The sequence below is a fragment of the Bufo gargarizans genome, chromosome 2 (genome assembly GCF_014858855.1).
Source record: "Bufo gargarizans isolate SCDJY-AF-19 chromosome 2, ASM1485885v1, whole genome shotgun sequence".
Taxonomy (NCBI): Eukaryota; Metazoa; Chordata; class Amphibia; order Anura; family Bufonidae; genus Bufo; species Bufo gargarizans.
In genome coordinates this window covers 141,153,610-141,181,064 of record NC_058081.1, presented here as the reverse complement: position 1 = coordinate 141,181,064, position 27,455 = coordinate 141,153,610, and the positions used below count along the sequence as shown (strand labels likewise).

General features: G+C 44.3%; 1 protein-coding gene across 4 annotated transcripts in view; it reads left to right on the top strand.

Moving 5' to 3' along the window:
- The window catches only part of ARNT2 (aryl hydrocarbon receptor nuclear translocator 2), a 119,079-nt gene that overhangs the window by 58,865 nt on the left and 32,759 nt on the right, over positions 1 to 27,455 (top strand). For all 4 annotated transcript variants that reach the window (XM_044279528.1, XM_044279527.1, XM_044279529.1 and 1 more), the window contains 3 exons: positions 1,136 to 1,238; positions 1,953 to 2,018; positions 2,804 to 2,889. In XM_044279528.1, the coding sequence (XP_044135463.1) occupies positions 1,136 to 1,238; positions 1,953 to 2,018; positions 2,804 to 2,889 (255 nt within the window). The remainder of the gene's footprint in view (positions 1 to 1,135; positions 1,239 to 1,952; positions 2,019 to 2,803; positions 2,890 to 27,455) is intronic.

The following is a 27,455-nucleotide window of genomic DNA, read 5'->3' as shown; positions in this document are numbered from 1 at the left end:
ACTAAAGGGCAGGCTTTAGCGCTGCCCTAGCCTGTAAAACAGAATGGAAGCCTCCGCCTAGCAGTGTAGAAATATAAACAAACAGCCCATGCCCTACACCAGTGATGGTGAACCTTTTAGAGACCAAGTGCTCAAACTGCAACCAAATACCCACTTATTTATCACAAAGTGCTAACACGGCAATTTAACCTGAATACCAATATACGTAGTATATCTTTCATGTACTTTATCATTTAGCGATAATAGCCTGCCTACATTCAGTGCGCTGCCTGTGCCGTACATAGTGCGTCCTGTGCTGATGAATGGCAGGAAAAGTCTAAAGCATATTGGTACACCATAGATTATTTCCAGGGCGCAGGTGCCCACAGAGAGGGCTCTGAGTGCCGCCTCTGGCACCAGTGCCATAGGTTCGCCATCACTGCCCTACACAATGCAGTGCAAGGGAGCGCAACGGAGCATGAAATGCTCCACTCAAAGGGGCTGCCTGGGTGAAGAAGGGGATATGTCCGGGTTCAGCATTAATCATGTAGAGAAAGTTAATACAAGACACTTCCTAATGTATTGTGATTGTCCATATTGCCTGCTTTGCTCGCTTGATTCATTTTTTCATCACATGACCACCACTGCAGCGCAGATAAGAGGTGGCCGGGACAGGATCTGCTGTCATGCATGCCTACGTGTGCTCCCACGGTCCCGGCCACCTCGTATCTGCGCTGCAGCAGAGATCATAACAAGCAGTTATGATCGTTCATGAGGTCACCAAAATCATTGTTGGCCGGCAGGAGATCGTGCCATCCAAACAGCCTCTGCTGTAAACAATAACTCAGTATGGACACGAGCAATGGTATCAGCAGTCACTCCTCCCCATACTCTGGAGGGGATCGCTGCATGTAGATGTAATGGTCTCCTTCAATGATGGGCAAGCAATTGTCTGGAACTAACGCTTCCTTCCTGACAGTTGTCTGCTAAATCTTGGGGGGAGATCCCCATGAAGAGGTACACTTCAGGTAATAAATGCTAACAGAACATGAATATCCATGTAAAGCCCGTATGTTGAAAATCTTAATTTAGTAGCGAACTGAGAAGAAGAAAATAATAATAATTTTTATTTATTTTTTTGCTTTTCTGTATTTAGGACGAATTTTGGATTTGAAAACGGGCACAGTGAAGAAAGAGGGGCAACAGTCATCTATGAGAATGTGTATGGGATCACGGCGTTCGTTCATATGCCGGATGAGGTAATGGCAGCACATTCAGTATATGTGCTGTTTAGAGAGGAGCTATTCAGATTGGGAGAAACTTAAAACCAACTGTTCAGCTGCTGCAAAGAAAATCTCTGAAGTCCTGTTCACAGCTCAGAATGATCAGAACAGATAGAAACAGTTTCAGTACAAATGCTTTTATAACCGTGCATTAATCCCCATCATTGCTGTTTAGTAATGTGATCACTCAGCAGGGCTGGACTGTAATCAGACCTACCGTATTTCACTATTCCTTCAAGATCTCTAGCAATCCATTCTAATGTAAAGAACGAAAAGGGTTTTGGTGTTAAGTGCAAGGACCTTAAATGACTTCTCTTTTTGGAAGCATTTTCCTTACTCTGATTTCTAAACTGCAAGCAGCGTTTTTGTGTGCGGCATGGGAAACTGAACATGCTAACCATGTAAGTCAATGGTGCCGGAGGAGGTTTTTTTTTCGGATCGAGATCACGTTTTTTCTTTTTTAATATAATACAACCGGATCCATTCTGAACGGATGCAGCCGGTTGTATTATGATGATGGATGTGTTTTGCTGTGGTTTTAATGCCGATGTGAAAGTAGCCTGTCATTATTTGACATGTACTTAGAGCAAAAACTTTTTTGCTTTTTTTATTTTTAGTTTAAGCAGTGACAAACTTGTTTTAAAGATCAATTTTATCACCATAGTAATAGAGCCATTGTCTGTATTGTAGGTGTGGTAATGCCCCACTGGATCACCTGCCTCTCAATAGAATCAGCACAATGCGAAAGAGGTATAGGTAAGACGTGCATAACTCTATTATTAGTAATGTGCTCCTCTTTGTTTCCGCTTAAAGGGGTTTTCCGAGATTTTGATACTGATGACCTATCCTAAGGTTAGGTCATCAGTATCTGATCGGTGGGGGTCCGACAGGTCAGCCGCATTCACTTCATTGGGGCTGAGCGTGATACCAAGCACAGCCGTTATACAATGTATGGCGCTGTGCTTGGTAAGCTGCAAGAAGGCCACAACATTCACAGGAGTGCTGGTGCCTTCTCAAACAGCTGATCGGTGGGGGTCCCAGGTGTTGGACTCCCACCGATCAGATACTGATGACCTATCCTGAGGATAGGTCATCAGTATCAAAATGTCAGAAAACTCCTTTAATAGGGTTTTCTACCTTTATAGTAAGCAATGACCTATCTTCAGGATAGGCTATCAATGGCTGATCGGCTGCTGATGTGTAGTTCCATTGCCAGAAGTTAGTGCCAGAACTACGCAGTTCTTCAGTACAGCCCTGCTTCCATTGACAGTGGGTGCAGCTTTGTAGTAATAAGCTCCCTCCAGTGCACGGTCTATGGGGCTGTGTAATTTTGGCGCTGCTTCTAGTGACAAAGCTACATCTGAACAGCTGATCGGGGGGTACAGGGTGTTGGACCCCAGCCATTCAGATACTGATGGCTTATCCTGAGGATAGACTATCACCTAATAAAAGCTGGACAACCCCTTTAAGTTTATTTGCACAGTGTGTATTCTCTGGACAGTTCCCATACCCTACAACATAGCAGTTACTGTTTCTTGCAGGAACGGGCTTGGACCAGTAAAAGAAGGAGAGGCTCAGTATTCTGTAGTACACTGTACAGGATACATCAAGGCCTGGCCTCCAGCAGGTAAGGAATTTATAACCTAAGGAGTTCTGTCAATCAAGAAAGTATGTTACATATCAGGAACTGGCAAGTACTAGAGTCAGAATTGTAGCTCTAAAGTGAAAACATTCACCAATATGAGGTAGAGTTTTTATGTCAATTATATATATTTTTTATAGTTTTATTGCTATATGACTATTAGCTGGGTTTTTACTTTTATTGGATGTTGTGATTCATGTGGACATCCTTGGTGGGTGCCGCTCGGAACAGTACACTGCAAGTAAAAAACAAAAGAGGTGATAGCCTCTTCATAATGCTTTTATTGTAAAGACCCTCTTACACAGGGCGAGGATCGGGATTAAGTAGTCATACAATGTTTGTTCCTGATTATTGCTCCGTGTAAAGGTGCCGCCAGTGACCTGGCATTTCATTAAATCTTTTATGTGGCACATAAGATTTTTCTTTTGCTGGCAGCAGATCGCCTGTGTAAACAGAGGTGTGCTGCCGGCAAACATTGAATCTCTATGAGGATGAAAAATTGCAGTAGCGATCACTTATCCTCGTGCAGAGAAGATGATTGCTGAATGTACGTACAGCTATCACCTCTGCTCATGATCAGGCAATTATTGGAAACGTTTGGTACCTTCCTGATAATTGTCTGTGTATCGGCCCTTGTAAAAGAGCCTTAAAGGGGTTATCCAATTTCATATACAGCCCCCCCATGTGCCAGGCCCCTCACAGGGAATATATTTACCCTGCTCCCCATATCCTCTCCTGGTCCCTTCACCACCGCTGCTGCTTCTCCCTGTACACGGATGAAAACATCCGGTGTCGGGGGGGGGGGGGGGAGCAGCCAATGGCAGGTGGGGACGGGGAGGAGCCTCCCTAGCATCGCGGGTGACACGAGAAGCAGCAGCGGTGGTACGAGGAGCATGGTAAGGCATCCTCCCGGCACATGGGGGGGCTGTTTATGATACTGGATAACCCCTTTAATGGTAAGTGCAACTTCACAAGAGATGCTTTCACATTTTGAGTATATCATTCTTAGTTAGAATTTAGCGATGACTACGAGCATGCCGCTTGAAACACATAAGCGTTCCCTTTGTATTTGCATTTGGCGTTAAAATAAAAGTATTTGGTCTGAAGAGAGTAAAGAACGGCACTCTGGAGGAAGATTTCTAATGCAGTTTTATGATAAAGCCATTGTCATGAAGAACAACAGTGCAGCAACGTTTTGGACAAGAACTGCCAAGCTGTGATATACAAAAATACAATGAATAACCATACTGGGTGTTAGTACATTCTGTAGCAGTACAAACCGCGAATGTGCAGACAACGTAAGAAAACGGAATCTAAAGCCGTTCCAATCCATTCTAACATTGCAGGTAGCATTTTAAAGACTATATTGACTTGGGGTGTCAGCAACTATGATTTTTGTTCAAGATGGTCAAATGGATAAAGTCCGGTTTTAGAGAGTGATTTCATTGGGTTTATAAAAGCCTAATCCATCCAGTACAACACTTAGATTTTTGCCGGGTCCACATCTGATCTGCCAAAAATGCGGTCCTGTGCATGAGGCCTTACCCTGCAGAGGTACCTGCGTAAAATATAGCAGCAGTGTTACTGTTGTGTTCCTGTCCCATAAGAACAGATATGAGAACTCGGGGTATCCAACGTAACAATGTGACATGTAAGATGACAGCAATCCCATTGTCAGCAGCTTCACAGCCTTGTGTTAGCTGGGACTTTTTATTCGCATTTCCTCGCCAATTGGTTAATCGGGGCACAGGTGCTTAAATGTGAAAAAGTCGCCTTGTAAGGTTCAGTTCACAAGTTCAGATCCGACCAGGGTAATGTCTGGAAGGAGTCTCTGTGTTTTTGCCCTGCTTGAACGAGTTTGTTTCGAGTGCTCCAGTTTCCTCCCACATGCAAAATATTATACTAGGTCAACTGGCTCCCTATGAAATTGGCCTCGGTGTATGTGTGAGAGATTGGGTAACAGAGGGGACAGGGGTCAATGCAGTACAAACTGCGTGCACCAGTGCAGAATAAGGTAGAGCTATACGGTACAAGAAATACAAATCAGGTAAAAGTCTGGATGTGGCCTTTTCATGCTATCTAGTATGCCACTGGTATTATATTCATGAACCAGAAGGCTCAGGATGAATAGGGCTATAGCTCTGTTATGGGTAGATTGTGGTGCAGTGCACACACCTCTGGCTTAATACAAGAAAGTGAATTTAATGGCTAAGGTGAAAACATAGATTAAAGGGATTGTTTCATTAATCTCTGGATTGGCTAATGAATAGACACCAAGTAGTGTACCTCAATGGTCTGTCCAAAGTATTTTTGTAGGTGACATAGGAGAAGCTTTGGTAGGCAAGGTTTGCTGATAAAGTACATATTCCTGGAGGCATTAGTAACATGAGAAATGATTTACTTGTTTAAACAACAGAAACTGCAGTTCAAAGTAAAACAATGGACTTGGGGAGAAGGAACCCTCTGTCTGACTATAATATTGGTAATTCTGGGTTATTATAAGCCCCATTCACACTAACAGTGGAATTCAGACATTTTCTGGAGTTTACCTGGAGGGGCTGTATGTGTGAATGCCAACATCCGCAATATCTGTCCCGGACATTACCCAGACTTATTCTCCCCAGAGCCCTAGTACTAACAACAGGTTATGTCCGAGTGAGCGCATGTGCGAAAACAGCAGTAAATGTTCCAGAAAAATCACAGTGGGCCATGCCTAAAGTTCCTGCCCCTTGCCTAGGGACCTGGAACATTTCCTCTGTAGTGAGAACGCACCCGACATGGAACATCTCAGGGGTGATAGCTGCATGTGTGGAAAGGCCAATTCTGGTAAAACTCTGGCCCTGATAATCTGGAAATATTCTGGAGTTTAGGTGTGAAAACAGCATAAGACTTCAGAAGAGAAGGGTCTAGGGGTTCTGACAGTAGACAGCTTCAAAATGTGTGCACAGTGTAGGCGGGCAGCTGGGAAAGCATCCCGGATGCTGGTCTGTATAGCTAAAGGGATAACCAGTAGGAAGAGAAAGATCATGATCCTGCTGTATAGAGTGCTAGTGAGACCTCATCTGGAATAATGTGTCCATTTCTGGAGACCCAACCTACAAAAAGATATAGATAAAATGGACGGGTGCAAAAGTGGGCTACAAAAATGGTGGATCGTCTGAAGCATAAAACATATGACGAAAGACTTAAAGAACTTAAACTGTATAGCCTTGAGGAAAGAAGGGAAAGGGGAACATAAATCAGGTTTAAGAGGGAAGTGTTTTTAATTAAAAAGAAAACTCAACACAAGAACAAGGGGGTGCAATCTAAAATTAGTTGGGAGAAGAGAACCAATGTCAGGATTATTATTTTTTTACTCTGAAAGAGTGGTTGGAGCTTGTAACAACCTATGAGGAGATGTGGTTGGGAAATTGACAGTAAGTAAATTTAAACATGTCTGAGATAAACATGTCTGAGATAAATACAATATTGTTGAAAATCTTCATTTTAATCCTGTATTGAGACCCTTCTCTGTTCTCCGTACAGCATTAAAATGTACGGGCTCCGGCAAGGTTAACAGAGTTACCACCAAAGTCTTTCGTGGGGATGGGGCAGCAGTGTTGGGTGAGAAGATGGCTAGAAGGTTGGAGGAGTGTTTAAACTAGGGACTAGTGGGGAGGGAAATTACATTATAGGAGGGGAAGATAGTGCAGATAGAGACCGGGGGCAAGGTAGTGGGACTGGGGGAGGAATGGAGGGAAGGAAGGACTAGAACAGTTCAGAAGGAAAGGTGTAGGGTAAAAAATATACATAAACCTCTTAAATGTAAGTATACTAATGCCAGAAGTCTGACTAATAAAACTGGGGAACTGGAATTAGTGATGTGTGAGGAGGACTATGACATAGTGGGAATAACAGACATGGCTGGATGATAGCTATGACTGGGCAGTTAATGTACAGGGTTACAGCCTGTTTAGAAAGGATCGCTAAAACCGGAGAGGGGGAGGGGTTTGCCTTTATGTAAAGTCCTGTCTAAAGCCCACACTCCGGGAAGATATAAGTGAGGGACATGAACATGTGGAGTCACTGTGGGTAGCAATTCATGGAGGCAAAAACAACAATAAATTACTAATAGGAGTTTACTATAAACCAGCTAATATACCAGAGTCCACAGAAAATCTACTACTAAACGAGATAGACGAGGCGGCAAATCACAATGAGGTGGTTATTATGGGGGACTTCAACTTCCCAGATATAGACTGGGAAACTGAAACCTGTACATCTCATAAAGGAAACAGGTTCTTGGCAATAACTAAAGACCATTACATTTGCCAACTGGTTCAGGACCCGACTAGAGGGACGGGCACACTGGACTTTGTATTAACTAGGGATGACCAAATCGGCTTTGGATGAAACATCCAAAGTCGATTCGCATTAAAACTTTGTTCCAATACTGTACGGAGCAGGAGCTCCGTACTGTATTAGAATGTATTGGCTCCGATGAGAAGAAGTTATTGGAAAATTGGGAAATGTTTTTTTACAGTACAAAAGTGCCCTGCCTGACCCAGGAAGAAGTACAGCGGCGTCTTAAAGGGACCCTGTCACCTCCCAAAAACATCCCAAGCCGCCAGCAGTACCTGACAGTAGCCAGCAGCATGTTTCCGACGATAATTTTCTTCCTGAAGGCCGATGCGGCTAAAGCTTAGAAAACTTTCTTTTATTCCCTGCCAGCACGCTTCTCTAGTCATGCTTGAAGTCAAGGGGGCAGTGGCCTCCTTGCTTCAAGTCAAGATAACCAAAGAAGGTTTGTACACAAACATAGAAGGGGATTCTTTACGGTAAGAGCAGTGAGACTATGGAACTCTCTGCCTGAGGAGGTGATAATGGTGAATTCACTAAAAGAGTTGAGGAGCCTGGATGTATTTCTGGAGGGTAATAATATTACAGGTTATAGCTACTTAAGATGGGTTGTTGATCTATGGTAGTTATTCTGAATGCCTGATGGGATCGGGAAGGAATTCCCCTAACATACTAAATGGTAAAACACTCAGTAACACTGACATGGAAAAGGACCTAGGAATTTTAGTGAACAGCAAACTAAGCTGTAGAAACCAGTGTCAGGCAGCTGCTGCCAAGGCCAATAAGATAATGGGTTGCATCAAAAGGGGCATAGATGCCCGTGATGAGAACATAGTCCTACCACTTTACAAATCATTAGTCAGACCACACATGGAGTACTGTGTACAGTTCTGGGCTCCTGTGAACAAGGCAGACATAGCAGAGCTGGAGAGGGTTCAGAGGAGGGCAACTAAAGTAATAACTGGAATGGGGCAACTACAGTACCCTGAAAGATGATCAAAATTAGGGTTATTCACTTTAGAAAAAAGAAGACTCAGGGGAGATCTAATAACTATGTATATATATATCAGGGATCAGTACAGAGATCACTCCCATCATCTATTTATCCCCAGGACTGTGACTGTGAGGAGGTGACATCCTCTGCATCTAGAGGAAAGGTTTGTACACAAACATAGAAGAGGATTCTTTACGGTAAGAGCAGTGAGACTATGGAACTCTCTGCCTGAGGAGGTGATAATGGTGAATTCACTAAAAGAGTTGAGGGGCCTGGATGTATTTCTGGAGTGTAATAATATTACAGGTTATAGCTACTTAAGAGGGGTTGTTGATCTATGGTAGTTATTCTGAATGCCTGATGGGATCGGGAAGGAATTTTTTCCCCTAAAGTGAGCAAAATTGGCTTCTACATCACAGGTTTTTTTTTTGCCTTTCTCTGGATCAACTTTGCAGGATAACAGGCTGAACTGGATGGACAGATGTCTTATTTCAGCCTTATAAACTATGTTAACTTCAACCATCGATTTTGAAAGTTTAAAACTATTTTAAAACATGCATCCGAAGTTGGCTGTACCAGCTGGTACCGAAGCTGACATCGGATCCCTGTTTCAAAATGGTTTTAAAGTTAAATAATCTGATCCCAAAGTCTCGCGGGACTTCAGTGATAACGAATTTTCCTCGCCGGAGGCCATACATTGGAATGCTGTACAGAGCCAAATCTTTGAATCTTGGATCGAAAACTCGATTAGCTAAACACTAATAAGTAATATAATGGCCGTCTAGAGGAAACAAGTGCTCTATTTCAGCCATCAATCTTCTATGTTTCTATGACCACTACAACCGCTTTTAAAATGCGGCTGTGACAGTCGGCTGACTATTCTAGGTCTTGCTTCTGGAACCCTTGACCAACAGCTTATTTTGCCAGGGTAAGGCACAGTCACAATGGCATTTACAAAATTTGTACTATATGGTGGAAATTCAGATGGTTGGCCCAAGTCCACCAGAACAGCAACGGCTTTTACAGAGCAGTTTTCTGTTGTGGTTCTTAGAGGAGGGTGTCGAATGAGACACCACTATATGATATCCATATGCTCTAACAGGGTCTATGGATAAGCATTGTCCTTAAGAGACAACTCCTTCAATAATAAAATGTGAGTGCCATGAATCAGCAGTGCGGCATCTGTAACTGCATCCTGTGAGAAGAACAGTGATGTATTATCACTTCTCTGGTGTCAGAAGTTCAGACACGTGAATTCTGAGCAGCGCTGTATGAACCAGAGCAGAGAAAACATTATTCTACGTTGGTTAGTATCAACTAGAGCAGAGAAAACAATGTAAGTTCATGATTTTTCTGGAAGCTGTGACACATATGGGATGTGCTGGATGTTTTTTATTTTCTTCTGAAAGCTTAACATTCGTGGTATTGGTGTACAGTACTTGGCAGAATGGTCTGTTTCAAACAGAAATGTGACTTTTTATTTCTGTAAAGTGATCTGGCAGTTGAGATTTTCAGAGGAAAATGAATGATGAACGTGTAACTGGCGTCTTGGCTTTCCATTTTAACTAGGGTCATGTCACCAGACTTGCGCCATCCCTTGTTAGGACCACAGAGACCAGCAACACGTTGTAAGGAAATTCCTGGATTGTTCATCATCCATTGCTCTCCTCTGATATGTGAAATATGGCTGTATACAACCCACTCTTCATTTGGTTGTTCCAAGGCAATTATTTGCTAATTTGTGGTAGAGCCACATGTTCCTTTTAGATTAGTAAATCTGAACACTCAACCAGTTTGGCTATTAGATCTAAAATCACATAAAAAAATAAAAATAAACTATTTGTAAGGTCGGGGCTACATGGTGTCTTTCAAAGAAATACATTTTTCAGCGCACCGCCTTTGTTAGTCTTCGGTGCACGGATCCTTAGGAGAACCAAATCCGCTGTAGAAACAAAGTAGTGGGTCCAGCACTCGGGTCTTGAATAAAACCATGAATCTTTTATTTCAAATATTTTTTAAAAAAAGGTCAAAATAGCACACAGCAGGACATCACACCAGTCAACGTATGGTGACTTTGGCCACAACACATGTTGCACAGGCAAGGATTGCAGTGTAGTGCTGCCGACATTGCAAGGAAACACAACTGAAATAAGTGACTGGTACTGTATTGTGACCCACAAGATACTATTGGTGCAAGAAATCCAGCCCTGCTGAATGCCACAACGTGACACCATTCACTTACATTAGTTATGATTACTTTCAACCTTTGACTGTGCAACTTGTTTCATGGACAAAGTTTCCATATATTCTCAGGCTAAGGGCTCATGCACATGACCGTATGTTTTTTGTGGTCCGCAAAACACGGATCCGCAAATTACATCTGTGTGACGTCCGTGTTGCATCCGTTTTTCTTTTCGAATCCATTGTAACAATGCCTGTCCTTGTCGGACAACGGACAAGAATAGGACCTGTTGTATTTGTGGAACGGAATGCACACAGTCATTTCATTTTTTTTTGCGGACCCATTGAAGTGAATGGTTCCGCATACAGGCTGCAAGAAAAAATATATAAATCAGAATGGACACGGAAAGAAAAAATACGGTCATGTGCATGAGCCCTTACGTATATTTACACTATTCTTTGTGATTTTATGGGGCAAAGATTTTAAATACTTTAATGGGTTATTAGGGTATACATTTTTCCATTTCCCTGTGCTTCCCATGCCAGGCTCTGCAACTTAATAATGCACGTTAAGTGGCTCTGTCACCAGGATCAACCCTATTAAACTAGACATACTGGCTGGTAGGGCTCATCGTGCTGATTAAAACAATACCTTTCTTTTGTCTGTATGATAAATAGCTGCAAATAAATCAGTGTTTTTATTCATATGCAAATGAACAATTCGAGCACCAGGAGGCGGGGCTGAATCGCCTGAGCACTACCTTGTATTATTATACTTTGTATTATTATTACTATATGATTATAAATTATCTATTATAGTATCGCCTTTTAAAGGCTATGTACACCTTTGGGGGCAATTTTTTTTATTATTACATTATACTTATTTTGAGCTAAAAATAGTTTTTTCAATTGGTCTTTATTAACAATATGGAATCCTTTTTTGTGTACAGAGCTGACATGCTGTACTAGCTGCCTGTGGACTTTTTTTCTTTTCTGTCATCTGAGGAGCAGACTGACTCCTTATCTCTGCTCTCTGACCTCCTAAACACTCACTCATTATAGCTCAGTTACTATGTTACTGATTAGAATGTGGCTTAAATAAGTGTTTATGATCTCTGAGTAGTTTAGGCTACTTTCACAATCGCGTTTTGTGCGGATCTGTCTTGTATCTGCACAGATGAATCCTCACGAATAATGCAAACGCTTGTATCCGTTAATAACGGATCCGTTTGCATTATTCATAAAAAAAAAGTTTAAGTTAAAACGGATCCGTCTTGACTTACATTGAAAGTCAATGGGGGACGGATCAGTTTTTTTTAATTGCACCATATTATGTACATTGTAGGTCTAGACGGATCCTTTAGGCTCCGCATAGACGGTCACCATAACGCTGCAAGCTGCGTTTTAGTGACAATCTAAAAAACGCAACGGAGACCAAACGCAGACACATTGATGCATTCTGAACGGATCCTTATCAATTCAGAATGCATTGGGGCTTAACTGATCTGTTTTGGGCCGCTTGTGAGAGCCCTGAAACGGATCTCACAAGCGGACCCAGAAACGCCAGTGTGAAAGTAGCCTAAGAGATAAGGGTAATTATATTACTGATACAAACTGAAAGTACCGGTCACACAGTTAGAAAAACAGTTAACTCTTTGTGACTGAACAGCTCAATATTTTTAATAAAGGCCAATTGAAAATATTTTTAGCCCAAAATAAGTTAAATGCGATCATAAAAAAAAAGAACTTGTGTCTCACCTGGGATCTCTACACGCAGGGCAGACCACTTTACCACCAAGCTATAACATCACCAAATAGAGATACATATTTCTTTCTATGCTTATAAGCTGACATGTATTACTGGCTTCTTTATAATCATATATTGTGTATACAATAGGAGTGGGAGCATCAAGATTGAAGTGAAGAATCAGGAAAAGTTGACCGGTACACTATTAAGCTCTGTAGGAGAATTGACGTGGTTTGCACAGTTTTAAAGGAGATTTTTTAGGATCCCGCACAACACCTTTTAACAAAAAAGAACAATATTACCATGTTTTTCGGATTAGAATATACACCAGATATAAGACGCACCTAGGATTTAGAGGAGAGAATTAAGAAAAAAATAAAAAATTTTTTTCACTTAAAATCAGACCCCCAAGCTTCTTCAGACCTCAGATCAGACCCCCAAGCTCCATCAGCCTCAGATCAGGCCCCCATGAGCCTCAGATTGAACCCCCAACAGCCTTGCATCGGACCCGCATCAGACCTCAGATCATTCATAAAAAAAATAATAAACTTGACTCAGACAGCGCTGGCACTTTGCAGGTTCACTCACTGCTCCCGTTGTATGCAGTCTGGACACAGTTCAGAGCAAAGCCCAGAAAAAGGGAGGGTAAGTACAGCCACGCATCACCTCCCTTAACGCTCCCAGTGTCTCCTGCATGCTTATGACCACTTCCATAATATAAGTGGTCATTAGCATTCGGACTATAAGATACACTGCCATTTTCCCCCCACTTTTGGGAGAAAAAGGGGTGTCTTATAGTCCAAAAAATACGGTATTGTAGTGTTTTTTTTTTTCATTTAGTGGGTAATGCAAGAACATGTGCATGTGCACAAACAGCAGATATATTCCTGGAAGAGACAGAGGTGAATTCTGCAGCAAATCCTGAAAAAAATGTTATTTTTTAAAAACTGCAGCATAGATTTTTTTTTCCGAAGTATGTGTATGTATTTTCTTTTTTCTTAATTCCAATTTAATTGTATTGTACACATCTAAACCTCTGCATAGGACCTTAGTATTTGTGCGCAGTAATATCATGGCATGCCTGGAAAGGAAATATATGGAGCTCTGAACAACCTGACAATTGGTGTACAGTACCTTCAGTGCAGTGGAAAATAACAGAACACATTGTGGCATCACAATGGGAAATATCCGCATCTGTATATGTAAATGTACATACTGTATATATTCATGTATATCCTCTGAAAATGTAGAGTTATAGATTTGTGGAAACAGGTTTTTAGGTTCTTTCTTCCTGCTAGTGATCAGGTTAGCATTGCCCCTCAATAACCTGTGAAAATTCCTGAGCTACGGCGTATGCTGCTTTGTCCTGTGGGAAAAGAGATTTTGCTCAGAAATCCTATATATAGAATTGTTTAGCCTGCAGCCAGCAGCCCCCTTCTCTAATGCATGGCAGGTGGGAATTCGGCGTTTGAGCACACGCAAAGGATCACTTATTTTACATTGTTTGTGTGTTCAGATCGGAACAATCCCACTGATGTGAGGTCATAGAGTGTAAGACCCCCTAATGGGGCAAGCTCAGCTTTATCATGAAGAAATGTAAAAACTGTAGGATGGAAACAATTCAGGCAAATGTAAGCAAATTAAATTCCTGAATGTCAAGGACAGAGGTCACTAAGTGAGCTTTTACTCTATGAATTTGTATTGCATTTTTTCCATTCGGGCTGATTACTTATATATCATAGAAAGGGTCACTTTTTTTTTTACAAAATAATTTTTTGTATACATAACCACAAATAATAATTTTAGAGTGTGGGCATTTTTTTTTACACACATTACATACAATGTAACATACATAGAGATGGATACAGCCTGCCCGGCTTTTTTCCTGAACTTTATTGACCAATGTACATTTATTATATGAACTGGTTGCTTGAAACCCAATAGAAAAATTGCTTGTCGGGCCATAATCCGCAGCAGTTAGGCTGGCTGTAGCATCAGACTGCACACAGGTTTGTTTGTAGTCTGTTACCATGGCAACATATCTGCGTGGGAATTGTAGACACTAATAAGCAAGATATTCTTAATCAAGCAATTATTTTAGATCCATCCTTGAAGATCGGACATAAATACCACATTACTGAAGCGTATTCCCATCTCATAAAGTGTTTACATACATCTCTGCGGCCATAGGCTCCAACTTATGCACCTGCATCTTCCCCTGTTTACCTCCGGCGGCACAGTGCCTGACGCAGGCCAGACACGGCCGAAAACCTTTGCACAAAAAAATTATTTGCCGCATATCCATTGAAAATAAAAACCATTGAAAAGAAACATATTTCTGTGATTTATGACTTTAATGATTACGGGGCTGGGAACCCTATCTACAGCAGCAAAAAGCAGAACAGCCACAAAGTTTGGTACAAAAAATATCACTGGAATGGGCCATCACTTTATCATTGGTTGGGGTCTGACCTGTTGGACGTACACCAGCACTGAGAATGGAGAAGGCACAGTGCTTTCCTTGCACAGCTACGCTTTCGGCCACACGGCTGAGCAGGGAACTGCAGCCAGCCTCAACTACTTGTGATGCACTTGCAGCCCCTTCATTCTCAGGATCACCCCTGTATATTTAAAATAGCTTGTAATGCACCAGTACAAATGCCTTTTTTGGCAATTTGTGCAGTAATGATGCAAATACTTGCATAATTGAAGAGCTGTTTGCATAGCACACAGAGCCAGTACCAGTCCTTAGTGTGGACCATACAGGGTGACTTGGACAGAGATATCTTCCCCTAGAGGCCATGCCTGTTGTGGAGATTACCTCCATACATGCAGAGTAGAGTTGAGCGAACACCTGGATGTTCGGGTTCGAGAAGTTCGGCCGAACATCCCGGAAATGTTCGGGTTCGGGATCCGAACCCGATCCGAACTTCGTCCCGAACCCGAACCCCATTGAAGTCAATGGGGACCCGAACTTTTCGGCACTAAAACGGCTGTAAAACAGCCCAGGAAAGGGCTAGAGGGCTGCAAAAGGCAGCAACATGTAGGTAAATCCCCTGCAAACAAATGTGGATAGGGAAATTAATTAAAATAAAAATTAAATAAATAAAAATTAACCAAAATCAATTGGAGAGAGGTTCCATAGCAGAGAATCTGGCTTCCCGTCACCCACCACTGGAACAGTCCATTCTCAGATATTTAGGCCCCGGCACCCAGGCAGAGGAGAGAGGTCCCGTAACAGAGAATCTGTCTTCATGTCAGCAGAGAATTAGTCTGCATGTCATAGCAGAGAATGAGGCTTCACGTCAGCCACCACTGCAACAGTCCATTGGCATATATTTAGGCCTAGCACACAGGCAGAGGAGAGAGGTCCCGTAACAGAGAATCTGGCTTCATGTCAGCAGAGAATCAGTCTGCATGTCATAGCAGAGAATGAGGCTTCACGTCAGCCACCACTGCAACAGTCCATTGGCATATATTTAGGCCCAGCACACACACAGGCAGAGGAGAGAGGTCCCGTAACAGAGAATCTGGCTTCATGTCAGCAGAGAATCAGTCTGCATGTCATAGCAGAGAATGAGGCTTCACGTCAGCCACCACTGCAACAGTCCATTGGCATATATTTAGGCCCAGCACACACACAGGCAGAGGAGAGAGGTCCCGTAACAGAGAATCTGTCTTCATGTCAGCAGAGAATCAGTCTGCATGTCATAGCAGAGAATGAGGCTTCACGTCAGCCACCACTGCAACAGTCCATTGGCATATATTTAGGCCCAGCACACACACAGGCAGAGGAGAGAGGTCCCGTAACAGAGAATCTGGCTTCATGTCAGCAGAGAATCAGTCTGCATGTCATAGCAGAGAATGAGGCTTCACGTCAGCCACCACTGCAACAGTCCATTGGCATATATTTAGGCCCAGCACACACACAGGCAGAGGAGAGAGGTCCCGTAACAGAGAATCTGTCTTCATGTCAGCAGAGAATTAGTCTGCATGTCATAGCAGAGAATGAGGCTTCACGTCACCCACCACTGCAACAGTCCATTGGCATATATTTAGGCCTAGCACACAGGCAGAGCAGAGAGGTCCCGTAACAGACAATCTGGCTTCATGACAGCAGAGAATCAGTCTGCATGTCATAGCAGAGAATGAGGCTTCACGTCACCCACCACTGCAACAGTCCATTGGCATATATTTAGGCCTAGCACACAGGCAGAGCAGAGAGGTCCCGTAACAGACAATCTGGCTTCATGTCAGCAGAGAATCAGTCTGCATGTCATAGCAGAGAATGAGGCTTCACGTCACCCACCACTGCAACAGTCCATTGGCATATATTTAGGCCTAGCACACAGGCAGAGCAGAGAGGTCCCGTAACAGACAATCTGGCTTCATGACAGCAGAGAATCAGTCTGCATGTCATAGCAGAGAATGAGGCTTCACGTCACCCACCACTGCAACAGTCCATTGGCATATATTTAGGCCTAGCACACAGGCAGAGCAGAGAGGTCCCGTAACAGACAATCTGGCTTCATGTCAGCAGAGAATCAGTCTGCATGTCATAGCAGAGAATGAGGCTTCACGTCACCCACCACTGCAACAGTCCATTGGCATATATTTAGGCCTAGCACACAGGCAGAGCAGAGAGGTCCCGTAACAGACGATCTGGCTTCATGTCAGCAGAGAATCAGTCTGCATGTCATAGCAGAGAATCAGGCTTCACGTCAGCCACCACTGCAACAGTCCATTGTCATAAATTTAGGCCCAGCACCCAGGCAGAGGAGAGAGGTCCCGTAACAGACAATCTGGCTTCATGTCAGCAGAGAATTAGTCTGCATGTCATAGCAGAGAATCAGGCTTCATGTCAGCCACCACTGCAACAGTCCATTGGCATATATTTAGGCCTAGCACACAGGCAGAGGAGAGGTTCATTCAACTTTGGGTAGCATCGCAATATAATGGTAAAATGAAAATAAAAATAGGATTGAATGAGGAAGTGCCCTGGAGTCCAATAATATATGGTTATGGGGAGGTAGTTAATGTCTAATCTGGACAAGGGACGGACAGGTCCTGTGGGATCCATGCCTGGTTCATTTTTATGAACGTCAGCTTGTCCACATTGGCTGTAGACAGGCGGCTGCGTTTGTCTGTAATGACGCCCCCTGCCGTGCTGAATACACGTTCAGACAAAACGCTGGCTGCCGGGCAGGCCAGCACCTCCAAGGCATAAAAGGCTAGCTCTGGCCACGTGGACAATTTAGAGACCCAGAAGTTGAATGGGGCCGAACCATCAGTCAGTACGTGGAGGGGTGTGCACACGTACTGTTCCACCATGTTAGTGAAATGTTGCCTCCTGCTAACACGTTGCGTATCAGGTGGTGGTGCAGTTAGCTGTGGCGTGTTGACAAAAGTTTTCCACATCTCTGCCATGCTAACCCTGCCCTCAGAGGAGCTGGCCGTGACACAGCTGCCTTGGCGACCTCTTGCTCCTCCTCTGCCTTGGCCTTGGGCTTCCACTTGTTCCCCTGTGACATTTGGGAATGCTCTCAGTAGCGCGTCTACCAACGTGCGCTTGTACTCGCGCATCTTCCTATCACGCTCCAGTGCAGGAAGTAAGGTGGGCACATTGTCTTTGTAGCGTGGATCCAGCAGGGTGGCAACCCAGTAGTCCGCACAGGTTAAAATGTGGGCAACTCTGCTGTCGTTGCGCAGGCACTGCAGCATGTAGTCGCTCATGTGTGCCAGGCTGCCCAGGGGTAAGGACAAGCTGTCCTCTGTGGGAGGCGTATCGTCATCGTCCTGCCTTTCCCCCCAGCCACGCACCAGTGATGGACCCGAGCTGCGTTGGGTGCCACCCCGCTGTGACCATGCTTCATCCTCATCCTCCTCCACCTCCTCCTCATCCTCGTCCTCCTCGTCCTCCAGTAGTGGGCCCTGGCTGGCCACATTTGTACCTGGCCTCTGCTGTTGCAAAAAACCTCCCTCTGAGTCACTTCGAAGAGACTGGCCTGAAAGTGCTAAAAATGACCCCTCTTCCTCATCCTCCTCCTCCTCCTCCTGGGCCACCTCCTGTTCCATCATCGCCCTAAGTGTTTTCTCAAGGAGACATAGAAGTGGTATTGTAACGCTGATAACGGTGTCATCGCCACTGGCCATGTTGGTGGAGTACTCGAAACAGCGCAACAGGGCACACAGGTCTCGCATGGAGGCCCAGTCATTGGTGGTGAAGTGGTGCTGTTCTGTAGTGCGACTGACCCGTGCGTGCTGCAGCTGAAACTCCACTATGGCCTGCTGCTGCTCGCACAGTCTGTCCAGCATGTGCAAGGTGGAGTTCCACCTGGTGGGCACGTCGCATATGAGGCGGTGAGCGGGAAGGCCGAAGTTACGCTGTAGCGCAGACAGGCGAGCAGCGGCAGGATGTGAACGCCGGAAGCGCGAACAGACGGCCCGCACTTTATGCAGCAGCTCTGACATGTCGGGGTAGTTGTGAATGAACTTCTGCACCACCAAATTCAGCACATGCGCCAAGCAAGGGATGTGCGTCAAATTGGCTAGTCCCAGAGCTGCAACGAGATTTCGCCCATTATCACACACCACCAGGCCGGGCTTGAGGCTCACCGGCAGCAACCACTCGTCGGTCTGTTGTTCAATACCCCGCCACAACTCCTGTGCGGTGTGGGGCCTGTCCCCCAAACATATGAGTTTCAGAATGGCCTGCTGACGTTTACCCCGGGCTGTGCTGAAGTTGGTGGTGAAGGTGTGTGGCTGACTGGATGAGCAGGTGGAAGAAGAGGAGGAGGAAGCCGAGAAGGAGGAGGTGGCAACAGGAGGCAAAGAATGTTGCCCTGCGATCCTTGGCGGCGGCAGGACGTGCGCCAAACAGCTCTCCGCCTGGGGCCCAGCTGCCACTACATTTACCCAGTGTGCAGTTAGGGAGATATAGCGTCCCTGGCCGTGCTTACTGGTCCACGTATCTGTGGTTAGGTGGACCTTGCTACAGATGGCGTTGCGCAGTGCACACTTGATTTTATCGGATACTTGGTTGTGCAGGGAAGGCACGGCTCTCTTGGAGAAGTAGTGCCGGCTGGGAACAACATACTGTGGGACAGCAAGCGACATGAGCTGTTTGAAGCTGTCTGTGTCCACCAGCCTAAATGACAGCATTTCATAGGCCAGTAGTTTAGAAATGCTGGCATTCAGGGCCAGGGATCGAGGGTGGCTAGGTGGGAATTTACGCTTTCTATCAAATGTTTGTGAGATGGAGAGCTGAACGCTGGCGTGTGACATGGTTGAGACGCTTGGTGACGGAGGTGGTGGTGGTGGTGTTGGTGGTACATCCCCTGTTTGCTGGGCGGCAGGTGCCAACGTTCCTCCAGAGGCGGAGGAAGAGGCCGAGGCGGCAGCAGCAGAATAGGCCGAGGCGGCAGCAGCAGAAGAGGTAGCAGGGGGAGCCTGAGTGACTTCCTTGGTTTTAAGGTGTTTACTCCACTGCAGTTCATGCTTTGCATGCAGGTGCCTGGTCATGCAGGTTGTGCTCAGGTTCAGAACGTTAATGCCTCGCTTCAGGCTCTGATGGCACAGCGTGCAAACCACTCGGGTCTTGTCGTCAGCACATTGTTTGAAGAAGTGCCATGCCAGGGAACTCCTTGAAGCTGCCTTTGGGGTGCTCGGTCCCAGATGGCGGCGGTCAGTAGCAGGCGGAGTCTCTTGGCGGCGGGTGTTCTGCTTTTGCCCACTGCTCCCTCTTTTGCTACGCTGTTGGCTCGGTCTCACCACTGCCTCTTCCTCCGAACTGTGAAAGTCAGTGGCACGACCTTCATTCCATGTGGGGTCTAGGACCTCATCGTCCCCTGCATCGTCTTCCACCCAGTCTTGATCCCTGACCTCCTGTTCAGTCTGCACACTGCAGAAAGACGCAGCAGTTGGCACCTGTGTTTCGTCATCATCAGAGACATGCTGAGGTGGTATTCCCATGTCCTCATCATCAGGAAACATAAGTGGTTGTGCGTCAGTGCATTCTATGTCTTTCACCGCTGGGGAAGGGCTAGGTGGATGCCCTTGGGAAACCCTGCCAGCGGAGTCTTCAAACAGCATAAGAGACTGCTGCATAACTTGAGGCTGAGACAGTTTCCCTGGTATGCATGGGGGTGATGTGACAGACTGATGGGGTTGGTTTTCAGGCGCCATCTGTGCGCTTTCTGCAGAAGACTGGGTGGGAGATAATGTGAACGTGCTGGATCCACTGTCGGCCACCCAATTGACTAATGCCTGTACCTGCTCAGGCCTTACCATCCTTAGAACGGCATTGGGCCCCACCATATATCGCTGTAAATTCTGGCGGCTACTGGGACCTGAGGTAGTTGGTACACTAGGACGTGTGGATGTGGCAGAACGGCCACGTCCTCTCCCAGCACCAGAGGGTCCACTAACACCACCACGACCATGTCCACGTCCGCGTCCCTTACTAGATGTTTTTCTCATTGTTATGGTTCACCACAACAACAAATATATTATTTGGCCCAATGTATTGTATTCAAATTCAGCGGGATATAAATTTGAGGCCTAGTATTTAGGCGCTGGGTGACCGGTATGGATTTAGTGACAGAATTAGACTTGGAAATGCACAGAAGCGTGTGTGTGAAGTTATTCTGAATGACCCAATGTGCACCTTGAATATTATATACCCTTTTTGGGATAGATTTCAAATAGCTCTGATATAGCAGGAACCACTAAATTATGAAATTGCTAAATTGGGAATTGTACTTCAACCCAGAACAAAAAATGTGCTTTGACGGGCACTAAATAACTTTCCCAGCTACAACAGTACAGCGGTAACGAGAGATTTAGAGGGATTTAAATTTGAGGCCTAGTATTTAGGCGCTGGGTGACAGGTATGGGTTTAGTGACAGAATTAGACTTGGAAATACACAGTAGCGGGTGTGTGTGAAGTTATTCTGAATGACCCAATGTGCACCTTCAATATTATATACCCTTTTTGGGATAGATTTCAAATAGCTCTGATATAGCAGGAACCACTAAATTATGAAATTGCTAAATTGGGAATTGTACTTCAACCCAGAACAAAAAATGTGCTTTGACGGACACTAAATATCTTGCCCAGCAACAACAGTACAGCGGTGGGTAACGAGAGATTTAGAGGGATTTAAATTTGAGGCCTAGTATTTAGGCGCTGGGTCACCGGTATGGATTTAGTGACAGAATTAGACTTGGAAATGCACAGAAGCGTGTGTGTGAAGTTATTCTGAATGACCCTATGTGCACCTTCAATATTATATACCCTTTTAGGGATAGATTTCAAATAGCTCTGATATAGCAGAAACCACTAAATTATGAAATTGCTAAATTGGGAATTGTACTTCAACCCAGAACAAAAAATGTGCTTTGACGGACACTAAATATCTTGCCCAGCAACAACAGTACAGCGGTAACGAGAGATTTAGAGGGATTTAAATTTGAGGCCTAGTATTTAGGCGCTGGGTGACAGGTATGGGTTTAGTGACAGAATTAGACTTGGAAATACACAGTAGCGGGTGTGTGTGAAGTTATTCTGAATGACCCAATGTGCACCTTCAATATTATATACCCTTTTTGGGATAGATTTCAAATAGCTCTGATATAGCAGGAACCACTAAATTATGAAATTGCTAAATTGGGAATTGTACTTCAACCCAGAACAAAAAATGTGCTTTGACGGACACTAAATATCTTGCCCAGCAACAACAGTACAGCGGTGGGTAACGAGAGATTTAGAGGGATTTAAATTTGAGGCCTAGTATTTAGGCGCTGGGTCACCGGTATGGATTTAGTGACAGAATTAGACTTGGAAATGCACAGAAGCGTGTGTGTGAAGTTATTCTGAATGACCCTATGTGCACCTTCAATATTATATACCCTTTTAGGGATAGATTTCAAATAGCTCTGATATAGCAGAAACCACTAAATTATGAAATTGCTAAATTGGGAATTGTACTTCAACCCAGAACAAAAAATGTGCTTTGACGGACACTAAATATCTTGCCCAGCAACAACAGTACAGCGGTGGGTAACGAGAGATTTAGAGGGATTTAAATTTGAGGCCTAGTATTTAGGCGCTGGGTGACAGGTATGGGTTTAGTGACAGAATTAGACTTGGAAATACACAGTAGCGGGTGTGTGTGAAGTTATTCTGAATGACCCAATGTGCACCTTCAATATTATATACCCTTTTTGGGATAGATTTCAAATAGCTCTGATATAGCAGGAACCACTAAATTATGAAATTGCTAAATTGGGAATTGTACTTCAACCCAGAACAAAAAATGTGCTTTGACGGACACTAAATATCTTGCCCAGCAACAACAGTACAGTGGTGGGTAACGAGAGATTTAGAGGGATTTAAATTTGAGGCCTAGTATTTAGGCGCTGGGTCACCGGTATGGATTTAGTGACAGAATTAGACTTGGAAATGCACAGAAGCGTGTGTGTGAAGTTATTCTGAATGACCCTATGTGCACCTTCAATATTATATACCCTTTTAGGGATAGATTTCAAATAGCTCTGATATAGCAGAAACCACTAAATTATGAAATTGCTAAATTGGGAATTGTACTTCAACCCAGAACAAAAAATGTGCTTTGACGGACACTAAATATCTTGCCCAGCAACAACAGTACAGCGGTGGGTAACGAGAGATTTAGAGGGATTTAAATTTGAGGCCTAGTATTTAGGCGCTGGGTGACAGGTATGGGTTTAGTGACAGAATTAGACTTGGAAATACACAGTAGCGGGTGTGTGTGAAGTTATTCTGAATGACCCAATGTGCACCTTCAATATTATATACCCTTTTTGGGATAGATTTCAAATAGCTCTGATATAGCAGGAACCACTAAATTATGAAATTGCTAAATTGGGAATTGTACTTCAACCCAGAACAAAAAATGTGCTTTGACGGACACTAAATATCTTGCCCAGCAACAACAGTACAGTGGTGGGTAACGAGAGATTTAGAGGGATTTAAATTTGAGGCCTAGTATTTAGGCGCTGGGTCACCGGTATGGATTTAGTGACAGAATTAGACTTGGAAATGCACAGAAGCGTGTGTGTGAAGTTATTCTGAATGACCCTATGTGCACCTTCAATATTATATACCCTTTTAGGGATAGATTTCAAATAGCTCTGATATAGCAGAAACCACTAAATTATGAAATTGCTAAATTGGGAATTGTACTTCAACCCAGAACAAAAAATGTGCTTTGACGGACACTAAATATCTTGCCCAGCAACAACAGTACAGCGGTGGGTAACGAGAGATTTAGAGGGATTTAAATTTGAGGCCTAGTATTTAGGCGCTGGGTCACCGGTATGGATTTAGTGACAGAATTAGACTTGGAAATGCACAGAAGCGTGTGTGTGAAGTTATTCTGAATGACCCTATGTGCACCTTCAATATTATATACCCTTTTAGGGATAGATTTCAAATAGCTCTGATATAGCAGAAACCACTAAATTATGAAATTGCTAAATTGGGAATTGTACTTCAACCCAGAACAAAAAATGTGCTTTGACGGACACTAAATATCTTGCCCAGCAACAACAGTACAGCGGTGGGTAACGAGAGATTTAGAGGGATTTAAATTTGAGGCCTAGTATTTAGGCGCTGGGTGACAGGTATGGGTTTAGTGACAGAATTAGACTTGGAAATACACAGTAGCGGGTGTGTGTGAAGTTATTCTGAATGACCCAATGTGCACCTTCAATATTATATACCCTTTTTGGGATAGATTTCAAATAGCTCTGATATAGCAGGAACCACTAAATTATGAAATTGCTAAATTGGGAATTGTATTTCAACCCAGAACAAGAAATGTGCTTGAACGGACACTAAATAACTCGCCCAGCTACAGCACTAGGGACAGATTTAGCTGGATATAAATTTGAGGCCTAGTATTTAGGCGCTGGGTGACCGGTATGGATTTAGTGACAGAATTAGACTGGGATATGGCCAAAAAATGAACAGACTATTGCTGGTTAAATGCACTTGGTGTGACAGCTTCACCCTGATGTAGGCTTTAGCCAAAAAACAACCACACCATTGAGGGTTAAATGCACTTGGTGACAGGCGCAGCTTGCCCCTGATTTTGTATATGGCCAAAAAATGAACAGACTATTGCTGGTTAAATGCACTTGGTGTGACAGCTTCACCCTGATGTAGGCTTTAGCCAAAAAACAACCACACCATTGAGGGTTAAATGCACTTGGTGACAGGCGCAGCTTGCCCCTGATTTTGTATATGGCCAAAAAATGAACAGACTATTGCTGGTTAAATGCACTTGGTGTGACAGCTTCACCCTGATGTAGGCTTTAGCCAAAAAACAACCACACCATTGAGGGTTAAATGCACTTGGTGACAGGCGCAGCTTGCCCCTGATTTTGTATATGGCCAAAAAATGAACAGACTATTGCTGGTTAAATGCACTTGGTGTGACAGCTTCACCCTGATGTAGGCTTTAGCCAAAAAACAACCACACCATTGAGGGTTAAATGCACTTGGTCGCAGCTTGTGCTGGCGCACCACAAGACACAAAATGGCCGCCGATCACCCCAGAAAAATGAGACTGACAAACGGTCTGTGCAGCCTAAAAACAGTGAGCAATTGAGGATCAGCAGCTCAATGATCCACAGCTGCAGATCGATCAGTTAATCAAGTCCTTTGGAGGAGTTAATCTGCCTAATCTCGCCCTACTGTCGCAGCCGCAACCTCTCCCTACGCTAATCAGAGCAGAGTGACGGGCGGCGCTATGTGACTCCAGCTTAAATAGAGGCTGGGTCACATGGTGCTCTGGCCAATCACAGCCATGCCAATAGTAGGCATGGCTGTGATGGCCTCTTGGGGCAAGTAGTATGACGCTTGTTGATTGGCTGCTTTGCAGCCTTTCAAAAAGCGCCAAGAAAGCGTCACAAAAGCGCGAAGAAAGCGACGAACACCGAACCCGAACCCGGACTTTTACGAAAATGTCCGGGTTCGGGTCCGTGTCACGGACACCCCAAAATTCGGTACGAACCCGAACTATACAGTTCGAGTTCGCTCATCCCTAATGCAGAGTCTTCTTTTCGGGCAAGCTGTCTGACAGAACGTACCTCTGTATAGTTCAGTATGAAATTGGAGGGATACGTATTTAACATTAGAGGGCTTGTGCATCTCTTTGGCAGCCCCATTATGGCTTTGTACTAGATGGGATCATATTATGGCCATATGTCTGAGCCCTCCGACTTCATACTTGAAATAAACAGACTCCAGTAATGACATAAGATATCGCCGTAAAACTCCATAAATGAAAAGAAATGCTGCTGTATGGAAACCTGTGATTAGTTTACCTTGCAGCGCTAGGCTTTATTGAGGTTGCCCCAGCGCTAACCAGATACGGGGCCAAATAGACTCAGCGAGGTGAACGAATGTTGACTGTGAGTGAAAACTGTAAATCTTTCCAACCAGCACACTTAGCTGGAGAACCCTTTATAGGAAACCAGATCTCACATTCAACCTCTAAATATGTCCCTTCGTATTGTGTTCATCTGTGTACTACAATAACCATACATATCTGGCACCCTTGCCGAGCAACGTGCGCCAGGCCCGAGAGCTGCAGATTTTCCGTTGTGTTAAATCCCAGATTCCGAGCAGCGGCCGTCCTGCCAAGACTTTCTCTTCTAGGCGGCTCTTTAAGCATCCCGTATTTATTCGGCAGTAGCATGAAGAAAGTCCCATAAAAGGAGAGTGTAGCTGAAATCACATCTGGCATGCACAACAAAGCCATGGCTGGCAAACGATACTCATGTTAACTGTTTATGGATCCTAATACTTGTCCTTTTGTATCCCCATAAAATTCAGTGGCATATTTAGAAATGACTGGGCCCCACAGGAAATTTTTCAATAGGGCCCCCCACCCCCGAAACGTCTTTGCAACCCCCTAACCTGAGGCCAGTCAAGATCACACTCTCAGGCTAGGCCTGTCCGTTTCCTGCAGTATCACTGTATATAATGTCATTGTATGATACTGTTGAGGGGGCCCTGACAATAAAATCTTTTAGTCCTCCTTCTAGGTGGGCCCCTTCTGAGGTAGGGCCCCACAACGGCTGCTTCCCCTACAGCTACGCCCCTGATAAAATTCCTAATATTTATATTATGTGAACCCCATTGGGTACAGGGATTGTCTGTGTACAGAGATGCAGATTATTTTGGAGCTTTAACAGTCATCGCTGTAAATGTTGGCACCCCTGAAATTTTTCTATACACATGTTTATTCCCTTTGTGTGTATTGGAACAAAACCAAAAAAGGAGGGAAAAAAAGCTAATTGGACCTAATGTCACACCAAACTCCAAAAATGGGCTGGACAAAATTATTGGCACCCTTAACTTAATATTTGGTTGCACACCCTTTGGAAAAAATAACTGAAATCAGTTGCTTCCTATAACCATCAATAAGCTTCTGACACCTCTTAGGTCTCTCTTATTGGAAGGGCGCCTTTTCCCAACAGCAATTTTAAGATCTCTCCACAGGTGTTCAATGGGATTTAGATCTGGACTCATGGCTGGCCACTTCAGAACTCTCCTTTGTTGCCATCCATTTCTGGGCGCTTTTTGACGTATGTTTGGGGTCATTGTCCTGCTGAAAGACCCAAGATCTTGGACACTGGGCTCTACAGTGCGTCCCAAAATCCGTTGGTAATCCTCAGATTTCATGATGCCTTGCACACATTCAAGGCACCCAGTGCCAGAGCCAGAAAAACAACCACAAAACATCGATAAACCTCCACCATATTTCACTGTAGGTACTGTGTTCTTTTCTTTGTCGGCCTCATTCCGTTTTCGGTAAACAGTAGAATGATGTGCTTTACCAAAAAGCTCTATCTTGGTCTCATCTGTCCACAAGACGATTTCCCAGAAGGATTTTGGCTTACTCAAGTTCATTTTTGCAAAATGTAGTCTTGCTTTTCTATGTCTCTGTGTCAGCAGTGGGGTCATCCTGGGTCTCCTGCCATAGCGTTTCATTTCATTTAAATGTTGACGGATAGTTTGCGCTGACACTGATGCTCCCTGAGCCTGCAGGACAGCTTAAATATCTTTGGAACTTGTTTGGGGCTGCTTATCCACCATCCGGACTATCCTGTGTTGACACCTTTGATCAATTTTTCTCTTCCGTACACGCCCAGCTACTTCTTGATAATGTTGCGCACTGTGAACAAAAGCAAATCTAGATCTCTGGAGATGGACTTGTAACCTTGAGATTGTTGATATTT